We start from the raw sequence: 15,326 nt of genomic DNA, 5'->3' as shown, positions 1-15,326 counted from the left end.
TGTTCATTTCTGTTTGTCTCCATGTTGGGCGAGTGCTGAATATTTTTATATGTGTGCATGATGGTGGGAATGCATGTTTGTGTCTCTGTGTGCCTGTTTGTCTATGTTATGTGTCAAGTCGCGTCTTAGACTCCACCGCTCTGGAAACATCTTAGGCCCCCCCATGATGTGGGGGCCAATCTTCCCTTACCACACGCCCTGCCAGTGGCTGATGCCCTCACCTGTTAGTAAAAAACGAGTAGATCTTGCTTGCTTTATTGTCTTTGTTTTTGCCTGTCCCGTTCGGCACTGTAGCAATCACAATTATTGTCTGAGGGCCAAGAAAAATGCCCAAAAGATTTATTTTCCCAAATGCCCAAATGGATCATTACATCTTTGCCATACTGGTCCACTTGATTGATCTTTATAATGTGTGTGTGTGTGTGTGTGTGCTCTATGTGTGTGTGTGTGTGTGTGTGTGTGTGTGTATTTATGTATGTATTTATTTATAACTTTTAAGTTATTACAATCAGACATGACCGGGGATAGGAACGGGAAAGACATAGACAAGAGAAGTTCAAGAAAAGGAGAGGGAAAGAAAAACAGGGGGAGAGGGACAGTGAGAAAAGACACAAAAAATCTGCTACATCACTTGCCATGCAACACTCTGCAGCATGGCGCTGCAGCAACATGCCAGCTACGCCAGAGTGGACCGCCCCTGGGCCCAGAGCCCCGAGGTCCTAAGCTGGGTGCTTCTGCCGGCTGCTTGGTAGGGCCTGGCGCCCGTGGCTCTGTCAGGCCCTGCCACGCAGCCTCAGGGAGTCAGCCAGTACACATCCGAGCACCCAGCCTCAGACACTGAGTGGAAGATCTACTTGATTTTTTACTGTGAGCTGAATGGTGAATTTTACTGTTAGAAGCAGCTTTGATGGATTTGTGTTTAACTTGGTAAATAAAACAAACAAAAAACATGGAAACCCCGGGGCCCGCTGGGGAACTGGGAGAGTACTATTGCCATTAGCACCAATGTACATCTACCTCTGCATGTCATGACTACTCTATTACTTTGCAAGCTTCTATCGATAGTGTCAGCTTTGACTGGAGGCTTTAGCTGAACTAAAAGCTACTTTGCTGCTATTTTGAATGATACTTCCTTCTCATCAATGTGCCTCACCAGCAGTGTTGTAGAGCTACATATGCTTCTTCAAATTGTAACTTGGAGACAATTATTGTCAGTCACTATAATATATATATATTTTTATAGTAAAAAAATAATGCAGCTGGGATGCAGATACACACACATACACTCACACAACATGGATTCCCTTATAATTAGGTTTATCTGAAAATTAGTTACAGTAAAACAGCAACAGTACACGTATCTTTTATTTATTTATTTTTAGTTTGTGGCAATGATTTTTTTTAAACATTTTAAGAGTAATAAAAATCAAAAACATTATCAAATCCTTTTCTTGATTTGCAAATGAATTAAGCTATTTTAAGCTGTATAAAAAAGGTAGTGGGTTCATAGTGTAATATTTTACAGTTTGAGAATGGGAGGAGACACAAATTCCTCAGGGGTGCATCAGCTCTTTGTGAGTAAGGGAGCAGCCACAAGAAGCTACTAGGTGTAAAAACGTATTCTGAGTACTTCTTGTAAGAAATTACCATCAAAACCTGTCGTTACTCACCACGTTATAATTTTGAGGGTATATAACTTCATTCATACACATTTTAAAATCACCAGATGCTGAATTTAAAAATAATTTCCCCAGAAATTCCTACTTTTTAAAATCTGTATATCCAGACAAATGCACTTGTGTTTGACCTGCCCACACTGTGACATGAAGTATAATAGTCTTTTGTTTAACAAATATTATGTGATATTTTCTTGTTGTGTTATCACGTTTCTTTCTTTCTTTTTTTAATTTAACATTACCGTGCTTTTTTCATTTGTTTGAGAAGGTAAAAAAAAGGGTTACATGTATTTGACAAACTGAAATCAAGTATAATCTGAAAAAAATGAAACTACATATGTATATAAAATATAAAAAATAACTGAATGACAAATGAAAAGAAGATCAAATTTAAAAAAATGGATATGTACGATATATATACGAGGAAAATGAAAGAAAAAACCCATCAGTCATGTGACTCTTATGTGATCAACAGATTTATCACAATTGATTATAGGAGAAAGACATGCAGCCCCAAAATGCATTTCTCATTATGGAGATGGTGTATATTGGTGACACCAGGCTCCTGTGAGATGTGAGTCGCAGGTCAGAGTGGTCTTGAACTCATAGCTGCCACTGTCAGCTGAACAGGAAAATATACGTGTCCCCTGAGTTGGACGCCGGGAACATGATCCCAGAAGATCATCATAGAACAGATCCTCATCCCATAATTCAACATACACATCACTGTGTGTGTCCACCTTCATGAGAAAAAAAGCATTAAAAATAGGATTTAATATACTGTTGTCCTACAAATAATATGCTTGAGATTTTGTACCATATACAATAGTGACAATGGTAATTCACATCTAATTCATAGAATGTAAATTCTGGTAGCACTGTTGTGTTTTTGATATTTATGTCATATTGTTACATATTTTAAATAAGGAGGAAAATGTGCAGTAGCAAGATTTGCATTCAGTACTTTATGACACATGGTTGACATTGTTAAAGCATTCATATTAACCGAAATCATTACCTTAAATTGTTTAAATATACCTGATGAAAGAATTAGTTCTGCTTAAACTTAACCAAATGGAAATAAATAACCTCAGTTAAAGAACAGCTAAAGTTAACTGTATATAAAAGATGTTAGTAGCCCAAGTTCTAAAAATTGAAATCAGTACATCAAACCTGCAGTATTAAAATTCCTTTAATATGATCCTTGATCTTATATGTAGTCAGGGTTCACTGACCTGTCCAAGATCAAAATAAGCATTCCATCGGGGATAACTTGATTCGATCATGCGAGTCTGATGATTGATGGAACCAAACCTCAGTTTAACATAGCTGTGAGTAGGAGAAAGACACAAAGATGAATAATATTGCAGATTTCTAAATCTCTAAATCCTAGAGATTCGGAAATCTTTAGAAAACTCTAAATCCTAATCCCTAACCATGCTGGTTTCACCTGTCAGTTGGGCCAAGATGATCTCCTTTCAGATTCCAGGCCTGGATGATTTCCACAGTTAGCTTCCCCCTCCAGGCTTGTCGAGGACAACAGTTGAAATCTAGGTTAGAATTGCCCCGCCAGCAATTTCGTTGGCTGTGTGATTGACTCACATCATTGTCTGTTATGTACTGCTCTATGGCAGCCTTCATCCCTGACTTCTTTGTGCCTTTCGGTATCAGCTGATACATTGGGCGAATGAAGTAGGAAGCAACATCTGCATGATCCTTCAGACTGTTCAGCCAGTTTTTAAAACCCAGGGAGTCATCATAGGCAAGTGAAAACTCTCCCAACCACCCATCACCTCCCACCACATCCGTATAGTGTTGGTGGAGACCAGAGCTATACCTAGTGGCAACATCCCGGTTTTCCAGGAGGTTTTTGCAAGAACCTTGGACAGCAGATGGATTCAGCTTTCCCAAGCCAATGGAGACACCCATCGACAGGCAGGAGTGTAACTAGAAGGCAGGAGAAGACATAAGATGCAGGACTTCCATTAAATAGGAACACATGCCAAAGAGAAGCGCTTGTGATGTTAGGCCTACATGTCATGGAACTTGTGAACTAAGTGTGTCACTCAAGGGTTATTGAAAATGTCCTAAAAATATCCTGGTGTAGAGCCAATTTAAAATGTAATAAGAAAGCTTTGTTTAAACAAAGAAAGGTATTCATGTCTCATTGTTCTGGTTCTCTCTGTATTATTGAAGGTTCTTTACCTTACAATAAACACAGTTCCTTGAGACAACTTTTGCTGTGCTATATAAATCAAACTGAACTGAGCTTCTGTCACTGGACCTTTGTGCAGTATTGGCCAGTTGTGGCTTTCCTCCCAGAGGGTACACAGTGTGGTCAATTTCCCTGTGCCTGGTATGGTAACTTATTTTTCTTTGTCTTTGTCTTTGTCTTTTTGTATTTTCTGTTTGTTAATGCACTTTATTGATATTTGTTAAAACGCAGATGTTACAAATTACTTATACATGCATTCAGTGTTGAAAATTTTGGCAATGCTAACCATCACATGATTTCTTGTAAATTATGTGTACAGATCCAGATCCATACTGTTCATATTATTCCTAAAAAAGTAAAGTGGAAACAATTTGTAGTTGATCGTTAATTCGTTAAGTCTTTAAAATGTCCGCAGGTGTTTCTCTCTCTCTCTCTCTCTTTTTACCAAGTCCTAATGCCTGTTTCGGCTAGGAGGAGGCAAGAGTGAAATCACCATTCACCTGATTTACGCTATTCATGCCCACTGGCAGTTGAGAAATTTGAAAAACAGATAAAGAAAAATGGAGAAAAGGAGAGATAACAATGAAGAAAATGTCAAATATAAGTAAGTAAGTAAATGTAAGTAATCAGCAATTTTCAAACAGCAGTCGGTTGGATGTGTCTTTGTCACAGGTGGAACTAGTCAGGCAAGTTCTTGTCACAGACAGTGGGGAGCTGACGGTGTGTAGAGAGAACACTGGATCCAAATGCAGACTAAAACGGAGCGTGAAACGTGACTTGGACAAAAAGTGAGCCGTTTCTTGTGGCTGATAAGAACAGTACACAAACAAAACAAAGGCGAGTGGGGCGAAAACTAAACTAGAACCTAAACTGGAGAAATTAAACTTTGATTACTATGACAAAAACATGAATCAGAACAGGTGCATGTAGGAAAATATGAATATAAACATGAATCATGAACTACCTGAAACTTGACATGACATGAAAGAAAGAACACAGAACAACAGGACAAAGACTGAAGGAAACACACAGACTAAATACACACAGGAGGTGATCAGGGGAAGTGGAAACACATGGGGAAACAGCTGACACAAATGAACATAACAACGTCACAGGGGAAGAGTAAAACTAAGCACATTGAACAAAGAAACACGAAACTTTCAAAATAAAACAGGAAACATAGCAAGACGTAGACATGACAACCCAGAGTTTACAATATGAAACACGTGGACAAGAAATACAAAACAACTAGCACAGAAGGCCTGGGTAAAACAGACTAAACTAAAATTCACAGCCAATTAATAATAATCCCAACCTCCACATTATCTTCAAAATATAACAAAAGAGATGAAAACCAACTGAAACTGCTGGGTCACAGAACCAGCTGCTGACAGTTCTCATACAGAAGTGGCTAAAATACACTACATTTCCAAAAGTATTCACTAATCCATCCAAATCATTGAATTCAGGTGTTCCAATAACTTCCGTGATCACAGGTGTATAAAATCAAGCACCTAGGCATGCTACAAACATTTGTGAAATACATGAAAGTTTGGTGGAGGGAGGATTGTGGTGTGGGGTTGTTTTTCAGGAGTTGGGCTCGGCCCCTTAGTCCCAGTGAAAGGAACGCTTGATGCTTCAATACACTAAGGTATTTTGGACATGCTCCCAACTTTGTGGGAACAGTTTGGGAATGACCCCTTCCTGTTTCAACATAACTGAGTACCAGTGCAGACAGCAAGATCCATAAAGAAATGGATGAGTGAGTTTGGTGTGGAGGAACTTGACAGGCTCACACAGAGTCCTGACCTCAACCTGACAGAACCTTTGCAATGAATTAAAGCAGAGTGTCTGACCTCACAAATGTGCTTCTTGAAGAATGATCAAAAATTCCCATGAACACACTCCTAAAACTTATGGAAAGCCTTACCTGGAGAGTTCAAGCTATTATAGCTGATGTCATAATGAACCCTATGGATTAAGTATGGGGTGTTACTCGGGTTGATATGCATGTAAAGGCAGACAAGCAAACACTTTTGGCAAAATAAGTGTTAAAAGGTGCCGTGTTTATGGTTGTTGTTGATGTTGAAAATGGCAGCGACAGAAGCTAGAGGTTTTTCAGCACAGCAGAGAGAGCTCCTGACAATTATAGAGATAAGGTACAATGGTTTCTTTCACTTTGGTCAGTAGAACAACTGAGAGAATATCTTTTGGAAGGGAATAAGCTCCTTGCATTCATATACAAATGCAATAAGAATGATGTCACTATTCAGTTGTTGCCAAAAAACCAAACAAAAACACAACTATTTAGCATCCCTTATGTTCTTATTCATATGGAGTAGAAATATGCAGTCTGGTGACTGTGTGCAGGCAAATGTTTTTCATGTACCTCATTTGAGGAGAATCCGTTTAGTCTGGACAAACAGGTTCGTACAGCTGTGACTCGTCTAAGACGGCCACCAAGACGAACCTGTAATGTAGCACAAAGTTTTAATAAAAAAGTGTTTTTACTCCTGAAATAATCTAATTAACAGTGTTTCTGTGTTTTAACCTTGCGAATGTAATGTGTGCCGTAGGTATCTATGACCTCGTTGTACTGATCTCTGGTGGAGGAGTTATAGCGACTTGGCAAACTGGCCACATCCCTGCTGAACTCAGAGCTAAGAGTCGGTCTGCTTGATACCCGGTAACTAGATAGAATGAAACTGATTAGTAAATTATTAAAAACTGAAATTATATATTGTTAATCTAAACTTGTGGTATATGTGGTAATGCCAGGATTTTCACAGCTAACCGATAGTGAGTACAGGTGACCGTGTGTGTGCTCAAGGAGTAGTGGTCCTCTTTGGTCTTTTTTGTAGCAAATGCATATGCCATGGAGTGTGTTCCTCCAATCCCCACGCTGGTAGATATGGGATTTATATTTAGTCCAGCCTGATAAATAGAAATGTAATTTCATTACCATTTTTGTTTTTAATAATAGTCAATGTAATGTAAAAGTAATAAAAGTATTAGATATAATAAATACTGTCTTATTATTCATTCACTCAATTACTTTGAATATAATACTTTTTTTCTGGGGATCAAAAATATTAAATTGGAAATATTAAATGAAATAATGAGACAAGGAATTCATATTTGTATCACATTTACACAGCTCAGTGAGCCAAAATTTAATCAAATCAGCCCTTTTGATGAGAACTTGCACACTAAGGTTTTTATGTTATTACAGTCTGTTTGATTCAGTGCACATTTCACTTGTAAAAGAAAAAAAAAGAAACGAATCAGCATGCAATGTTGCTTACAAATTTTGCATTTCTATTAGTTTTAATAACAAGTAATTACAGTAACAGTATTTTGTAGTTTCAAACAGTAATTTTGAAACAAACAGTAAGTGCAAGATGCTTCCTACCTTCCAGTCGTGGATGTCCTGATCAGTGTTAGAGGTAAGTAGTGAACTGTGAACACAATTTGAAGGAGAAGAATTACTTTTTATTTACTTGTTTCATTTCTTTAAAATTTTTTTACAGTCAAGCATGGAGGGGAACCATTATGTTTTGGTGATGTTTTGTTGCTAAATGCTGACTTCACCAAATTTAGGGGCCAATGGATTTTATTTACCATAAAATCTCGGTCGAGAACCCTTTTCTGTCAGCCACAACACTTAAGGCTCGTCATGGATGGGTCTTCCAACATGCAAAAGAAGCATTAAGGTGATGGCCAAGCCAATCTCCAGACCTCAGTCCTATAGAAAATGTGGAGGGAGCTGAATCTTGGAGTTGCCAAATGACGGCCAAGAAATCTAAAGGATTTAGAGAGTTTCTGTAGTGTGCCCCAGCAAATAAATATAAATTCAGTGTATGTAGTGAGATGCTGTTTCTATTCTATCAGACTGTTGTTGCCAGTATCCCCTATTTTACTGCCCTCAGCTTTTTACACTGTGATGGGAATGCAGTATGGTGAGTAAGAATAGTATGTGGCTGCACATATTACTGAAGAAGGCTGGCTTATTAATGGGCAGGACTGTGGATTCACTGGGAATTATTGTGGAAAGGTGTATGGAGAAAAAATACTAGTCACCCTCTCCATAATATTTTGAAGGGTCAGAGATGTAAACAGCAGGCTTCTTCTCCTAAGCAGTGTAGGACAGAACACATTAGAAGTTCTTTTGTTCCTACTGCTATGAGATTTCAAAATGCTGATAATCAACACAAGAAATTTGTGACCTGGTCATCACTTTACCTTCCAGTATTGTAACAATTCACCCATCTTTGTTGTTTTATTCTACAGTTGAGGAAATATCATTTGATCCTTTTTTGAATATTAAAAAGTTTACTCACAAAGAAGTTAATAGTCTTTCATTTTGTTGGTGTTTCCTTTTAATGGAGAGAGACAAAGTGCCAACCAGACATCTAAGAAAAATATGTGTCTGTCATGGCTAACTGGTATTGTGACAGACTAGGTGAAGTAATGAGATGACAATGATCTCTGGGATGAAGTCCTTTCAGCAACAAATATACTACACTATACTGTACCTAACAGTGGTGTGTGCACTGCTGGAGATATCGGTTTTGCATTGGCTGATTGCACGCCAGTCGACAACAGAGGCCGGCAGCTGAAGATAAAAAAACAGAACACCATGATTAAGATGTGCACATAACCTATCTACTATAGTTTACTGGTAATCACAGTTTATTTACTTTTTGTAGAGTTTTGTTTTGATTGCGGTTGGTGCAGAGAGTACAGGTGCCATCTGGTTTGCGGTAAGTAGCTATATCAATCAGGTAGGCTCCTTTTCGGTGCAGGGTGATGACATCAAATCCCTCCCCAATCAGGTTGTGGCCTGGTACAAATGGAGCAGACTCACACTTGCTGTTGTTCACTGTCATACAGGAAAGAACCGGGGAGTTCCATGACAGAAAGATAAGGAGGCTCAGGTAAAGAGGAGGTGGGGTTGGACTGGAGCGCATGGCTGAAGTCAAAGACAAAACAGACAAAATGACAAAAGTTTTGCAAACAGGTTTTGTCTGGGTATCACAACAGGGGTTATCAATTCTCTTTATTTTAACTGTCACTGTTCTGACTGAGGTATGCAAGACTCAGTCTCAAAAGGAACAAAATGAAGCCATGAAAAATCCATTAAAAATTATTGGTAGCACTTTCTGTTACAGCTTGGAAATAATGTGGTATTGGTGAGGTCCTTTGTCAGTGACCAAGCACTCTGTGCTTACTGTGCTAGACCTCAGTCCAGTGTTGAACACTGTTGAGCTTAATATTTTATTACAGAGACTGAACACTTAATTACAAAAAATATTCAATAATATCAAAGTAGTTCTTGTACATCAACAGAGGTTATAGCTAATAGCTAAGAAATATGACATTGAACTTTATGTAGCTGACCAGAAACTGGTGTTACGACCCGTCTAGGGCCAGGCCATAACATGAGCGAGGCACTCGCTTCCCCCCCCAAGACCCAAGCAGTCACACGAAACCAATCCGTTAGATATGAGGTGATTTATTTACAATGTGAATAAAGAGAACCAAAACGGGAGTGTCAACACTTCAGGGTGAGCCAAGGCCAAAACAATAAACAAAACAAACCTACACAAATCCCGCACCCCTGACCTTACCAAAACAAAGTCAAAAATAAAGACAGAGTCTGACCTCCTTAACTAACTCAAAACAGGAGAAAACGGGTGATCAAAAGAAATGGCAGCTCACCCCTACCCACTCCACTTCCACAACTTTCAAGCGTATACTGCAGCCAGCGGCTACCACAGGACTACTGCTGGGTGATGAGGAGAAACGCGAGGGCCTCTCCCACTGTAGCACTCCAGCCTCCTTTTAATGGGCGGGTCCTCCAGCTGGATCCAATCACGCCGGGGCAGTATATCCACGCACCAATCGGAACAGGGCCCTGGCACAGCTAAATTAACATAGAAAAAACACAACACCTGCACAAACAAACACATGGACATACAAGTTCGTAACACTGGAGACAATAATGTGGAAACAAAATCTTGCCTATGAGGCAAAACCCATTACTAATAGTTTAGCAATATATAGGCAACAATATGACAACCAGATTTTACCAAAATGGTCAAATCTGTGCATTAGAACTTTTGTATAATGACTTATGGTAGTAGCCCACAATAATAAGGCAATATTGGTTTATACTTACATTAGGATACTATTAACATATTATTAACATATTATAATGCCGGCCGGCATTCTTTTTTGTTTGAAGCTAGCAATGTAAATATTATGTTTAATGTTGTGGCTAATTGTCTAAATATGTGTGTGTGGTTATTCTGTGCAATAACCAGCAAACAGGGCTAAAAATTGCACAAACCTTTATTTGTGTAATGAAACAAAAATGATATATTGCAGTATCATAGGTTTTGGCTCTGGGACATCACATGTGACTAATTTTCAATATTATATCTGTCTCCATTCATTTTAATGAATAAAATTTAAACTTTTTATCCTCAAATTTGATAAATGCTCATTGTTGTTCATTTCTTACTGGGGTAAATTGACATGGTAATTTACGCTATGGACCTAACCTGATCTGGAGCAGGTTAGGCTCCAGGTTAAAGACAGTAGGTCATACCTACTGACCACTCAATTCTTCAGAAATAAACATTCTTAAAGATCTACTGAACCACTGCATGGAGAGTAGGAGTAGGACAAAAAAAGATAATCACAACCAAACCATTTTTTTCCAATGGTATGTATGGTATTATATATTTCAATGGTATACTTATAATGGTAAGTTCCACTCACTTAAATTCAACAACTCACAGACACCTAATTCAGCAGCCTCATACACAAAGAAGCCATCACACATGCAACGAAGTCTGTTTTGCAGACAGTGCAGCAGTCTCACGCTCTTACTTATTAGTTACTTACTCATAGATCAGTTCTTGAAACAAATACCTTTTGACGGTCTGGAGGGCAGAGCCCAAAAGAAGAGGCCTGGTCTGTTTCACAGCAGTGATGGACATGTTCAGTTTTCTGTGTTAAACTGAGTTTAACATATGAATTGCTTCTTTGTGTGAGTGGCTGCTGCTGTGTTCCTCAATAAATCAGAAGTCAGAATTTCTAGAATACCCTCTCAACTCATATTTCCCTCACTGAAAGTCAGAGCAGCACCAGCATTACTAAAATTGTTAACTTTTAATCTGTACTGACACTGTTGTGCATTTTTGACTCACTAAATAAGACATATGCAGAGGACCATATCCATGAATGCACTTTTAAAGTGCAAAAAAAAAATGATACCTGAATGGTTCTGCCAAGAATCAAAACAAATGTTGTTTTTCTACAGTTCTACGTCCACAGGTTGTTGATTTTGCAAAACTGAAATTGTTCTGTTCAGTAGGGGTGGGTGGATCAACCCAAATATCGATAGTATCGACTTAATGCTGGTACTGACATTGAATTGTTACTATTGTGATCAGCTCAATGTGTTAGTTTGTTTCTCTTATGTAAGTTCAGTATGTTGCTACTGATCATCAAAAAGGAGACATGTCTGTGCAAACTGCTTCCCTCTCATGCAGGCACACTCTTGTCCGCTCCCTCCTCCCTGCTCAGTTGTGTTTAGTTGTCCTACAGTCATATGACTCAGATGCACTAAGCAAAACCATGCAAGCTGCAGTAAGTGAGAAATTGGAACAATATATAGAGCTACTTTACAGCTGTAAATCGAAACACTGCAAACAACGATGCCTGCTAGAAGGATGTTTTCTACTTTGGCAATCCTATGAACTTATATAAAGATATGAAAGACTATGAACAGCACAACTTTGTCTTAGAAAAGCAGCAAAAGAAATGAAGAGAGGATGAAGGAAATCGTTCAGACAGACCCAGATCCCTCGCACAGAGACAGAGCCCACTGTCACAGAGGGAAATTATAACCAGGTAGTTCATATATTGGCAGTGGCAGTGGGGGGTACAGTTGGTTAAGGGGCAGTGCTGGGGGGAGGCTGGTTAACGCAGCTGTGGTTATTTGGCTAATCTTACTTGCCTCCCCTGTCATTTAAAACATTAGAATGTCAGGACCAAGATGATGTGTGTGTGTGTGTGTGTGTGTGTGTGTGTGTGTGTGTGTGTGCGTGTGCGTGTGTGTGTGTGTGTGTGGAGAGTGAAGTGAAGTGATGGCTGAAATTTGAAGGAATATTAAAATGGATTTGCTACAAACTGAACACCTCTGTGCTGTGTTGGGTGAACCAGCAACATAAAGCCTGCTACAGTAATGTTTCAGCCATGACTGATGCTGGATCTACAGTAAAAAGGATTAAATTGTTATTTGTTATCATAGCTGTTACTTTAGCAGTCCAATGCCTGCTAAAGTAATATGATTACTTATAGACTATATTCAGATAATATATTCAGCCCAACATTATTTTATTGGAAATGAAATAATATACCTTTAACATGAACTATGAAAAATGTTAATGCGAATATACTCACCTTTTTGTGTTGACTGTCAGGTTATTTTATCATGGAACACATTTAAACAACATAAACTGACCCAAAGTGCTTTAAAGCTAGACACATTTGTCTTCCAGGTCTCCAATAAAACCCAAGAACAACAAAGTGTTTCAAAATACATGAAAAAGCTTAAAGATGTGACTTGTTGTGTTCACGGATTATTGCGGAAAGTAAAAATCACAGATTCAGTGTTCATTAAAATTTGTTCAGAATTTAGCAAATTGATGAACTCTCTCTACACTCTGCCTTTATAAGTTAAACGTATCGGTAGTACTGGCAATACTTGTATTTACTTGGTATTGGATAGATTGTAGTATCGCAGAACAATACGAGAGTTTCGCTTTTAAATCGGTTGGAAGAGCCACGTTTTCACTGAGTCTTCACTTCGTGCGGCACTCTGCAAGGAGAATGTGTTGTGCAGCTTGTTAAGCCGTACCATACTCAAACCACCAAATGAGGCGCAAACTGCGTGTCGAATTATCACGGGAATGTGCATGTATTCATTTGGTGATTAAGAAAATACATAAAATGCGGATATACTTGATTATAATCTGCTGTTTTTCTTTCTTTCTTTCTTTTATTCTACTGGGATTGCTCAACAGCACTAAGAACACCTGACCAATCAATAAAATATATTTCCATTTGGTCTGCGACAAATTAAAGCGTTTTGCGTTATTAGACTTTGGCGCAGTCCATTTAAACATTTAAGTAGAGTAGGCTTAAATGTTTAAATGCCAGTTTAAAGTTTCAGAGCTCTAATGTGCAGACATCGCCTTAGGGGAAAAAGCAGCACTGAGCACGCACTCAGTGACAATAATAAGAATTAACTGCATTAAAATGTTTATTTTTGTGCCCTAAATCACCAGATTAACAGTTTGACCCAGAATTCATCTTTTGTCCTTTTTACAGCGTGATATTTTACTAAACATTTATTATTTATTTATTATTTTCTTAAATTTTAATCACCATTTAATTGTTGGTGGCACTCACAGAAATTGTTTACTGTGGGCGAAAAATACATATGATCTGTGAAACAGCCATTTTAGATTAGTCAGATACTGCCAACAGCACCATTTCATGTGAACGCGCAGGAGACACTCTGGGTTAATTTGGCGAACTGATAACCAGCTTCGTGTAACTGCTCATCCCAATTTCCAATGTCAGGGAAAGTCAATCCAGGTAATGGAAAACTATCCTGTATGTTGAACTGGCATTATAGTATCGGGTTCAGTGAAACTTTAGAGCATGAAACAAAATTATGTACCGTCTCTGCTCCAGGGACAAAAGAGATTTCAAACAGCTGCAACAAACTACCACAACTACACAGCCCGTCTTTAGATCTGTGCGCAGGTGTGCAGAGATATACGCTGAGAGCATGCACAAGAACCTTGCAAGTCTATTGTGTTGTGGAAGAACGTGGCCCCAAAACAGACTAAAAAAAAAACCCCAGTAAAATAGTGAAACAGAGTAAAATAAGCAAAAAACGAACCTTTATTTAGGAGAGCAGATAATCCAAAGAACAGCCGGTAACAAAAGTCTGTCTAAACCGCAAAAAACAAACAAACAAAAAAATTCACAAGGTACAACAAGTGCGGACAAACGCCGCAGAGAACTGAGCAGAGACAGAGGCTACAGCCAAAATACACACATGGCAATCAGGAAAAGACCAGGCAACGCCAGGGGACACAGATGAAACCAATAAGGTAAGACAAGACAGTGGAAGGAAAACGAAATATAGCGCACATGAGACAAGATGCTGTCAAAATAAAACGGGGAGTTACAAAACGTAGACTTCACGACACAGAACAGCAGGCCCTATTCCAGCATGCATACATTTGCACCTAAGAGAGTCAGATGAGCTGTTCAGCTTGTGTTAAGCACGTTCGTTATCAAACGACCTCCAGCACCAACATCGCAAAGGAAAATAAAGAACATAGATTTAATTTTAATGCAGCAGATCAGGAACTAGGAACAGCTGTCAGTGCTGACCATGATATTTAACTAAAAAAACAGGAGGGGAGAAATGACTCATTTTAATCTGCTTGGTCCACTGGAAACTGGAATTTTATTTTTGTATTTGGCTTTTAAATGTAATTATTCAGCTTTAACACACACACACACAAACTCTCTCTCTCTCTCTCTCTCTCTCTCTCTCTCTCTCTCTCTCTCTCTCTCTCTCTCACACACACACACACACACACACACACACACACACACACACACACACACACACACACACACACTGTATCATCTATTTTGAATCCGGTGTCTCATTTTGAACACGATCTGTATTCTGTATTTATAAAACGAAACATACTTACAAAATACTAATGAACTACCTAAACACTTCTATTCGTTCTGTCTCCGTGACAGAGTAACCCATGTGACTAATTTCTTCCTTCTTAAAAATTTTTTTCTTTCTTTCTTTCTTTCTTTCTTTCTTTCTTTCTTTCTTTCTTTCTTTCTTTCTTTCTTTCTTTCTTTCTTTCTTTCTTTCTTTCTTTCTTTCTTTCTTTCTACAGCACGATCAGTGACATATGTGAGACGTGTTCATATTTCTCGGTCCACGTGGTTAAAATGCAGGCTCTGCTCTGTAATGAAAAAAATTCTGGCAAACTGAAATGCCAGTGGAATGCTCCACAGTTTAATGTTTTGTCTCCATATAACCTTTTAATATAAAATCTCAGCTGTATAAGTTATCTTTTGCAGGAAATGTTCTGACTGTATTCTGTAAATATAGCTGCACAGGTGTGGCTCTGTTAGGTGTAGTTCTAATAGGTATTAGGCCAAAGCAGTACCTCTGACAATAATTGTATCCCAGTCCCCTAAAGCGCGCTCACGAGGAACCGCAACTTTGTTGTGTTCTGCAAAGGACCGCGCGACTCCAAAGCAGATAGTTTCTTTTCATTCGTCGGTGTGCTGCTCATTACTGATCTATG

At 38.6% G+C, this 15,326-nt stretch overlaps 1 protein-coding gene across 1 annotated transcript; it reads right to left on the bottom strand.

Annotated features, from left to right (window-relative positions):
* Window positions 1–1,347: 1,347 nt before the first annotated feature.
* LOC146707450 (perforin-1-like) lies at window positions 1,348–13,942 on the bottom strand. The gene is made up of 10 exons (XM_085458792.1): window positions 13,877–13,942; window positions 8,592–8,863; window positions 8,427–8,506; window positions 7,304–7,349; window positions 6,686–6,825; window positions 6,443–6,581; window positions 6,281–6,361; window positions 3,127–3,623; window positions 2,912–3,005; window positions 1,348–2,416 (listed from the first exon to the last, which is right to left on the bottom strand). Exons 2-10 carry the CDS (start codon window positions 8,859–8,861, stop codon window positions 2,207–2,209), a joined length of 1,557 nt encoding a protein of 518 aa, XP_085314918.1. The 5' UTR covers window positions 8,862–8,863; window positions 13,877–13,942; the 3' UTR covers window positions 1,348–2,206.
* Window positions 13,943–15,326: the final 1,384 nt, after the last annotated feature.

The sequence above is a fragment of the Copadichromis virginalis genome, linkage group LG6 (genome assembly GCF_057382275.1).
Source record: "Copadichromis virginalis isolate Kocher_CV1m ecotype Utaka linkage group LG6, C_Virginalis_male_GT1.1, whole genome shotgun sequence".
NCBI classification, from domain to species: Eukaryota; Metazoa; Chordata; class Actinopteri; order Cichliformes; family Cichlidae; genus Copadichromis; species Copadichromis virginalis.
The sequence above is the reverse complement of the archived record's forward strand: the minus strand, read 5'-3'. Positions and strand labels throughout refer to the sequence as shown.

Coding starts and splice junctions, on each gene's coding strand:
- LOC146707450 (XM_085458792.1), bottom strand. CDS start 8,861: ATGCGCTCCAGTCCAACCCCACCTCCTCTTTACCTGAGCCTCCTTATC. Junction 6,826..7,303: donor AGGACATCCACGACTGGAAG/GTAGGAAGCATC, acceptor TCTATTTATCAG/GCTGGACTAAATATAAATCC. Junction 6,582..6,685: donor GTCACCTGTACTCACTATCG/GTTAGCTGTGAA, acceptor CATTCTATCTAG/TTACCGGGTATCAAGCAGAC.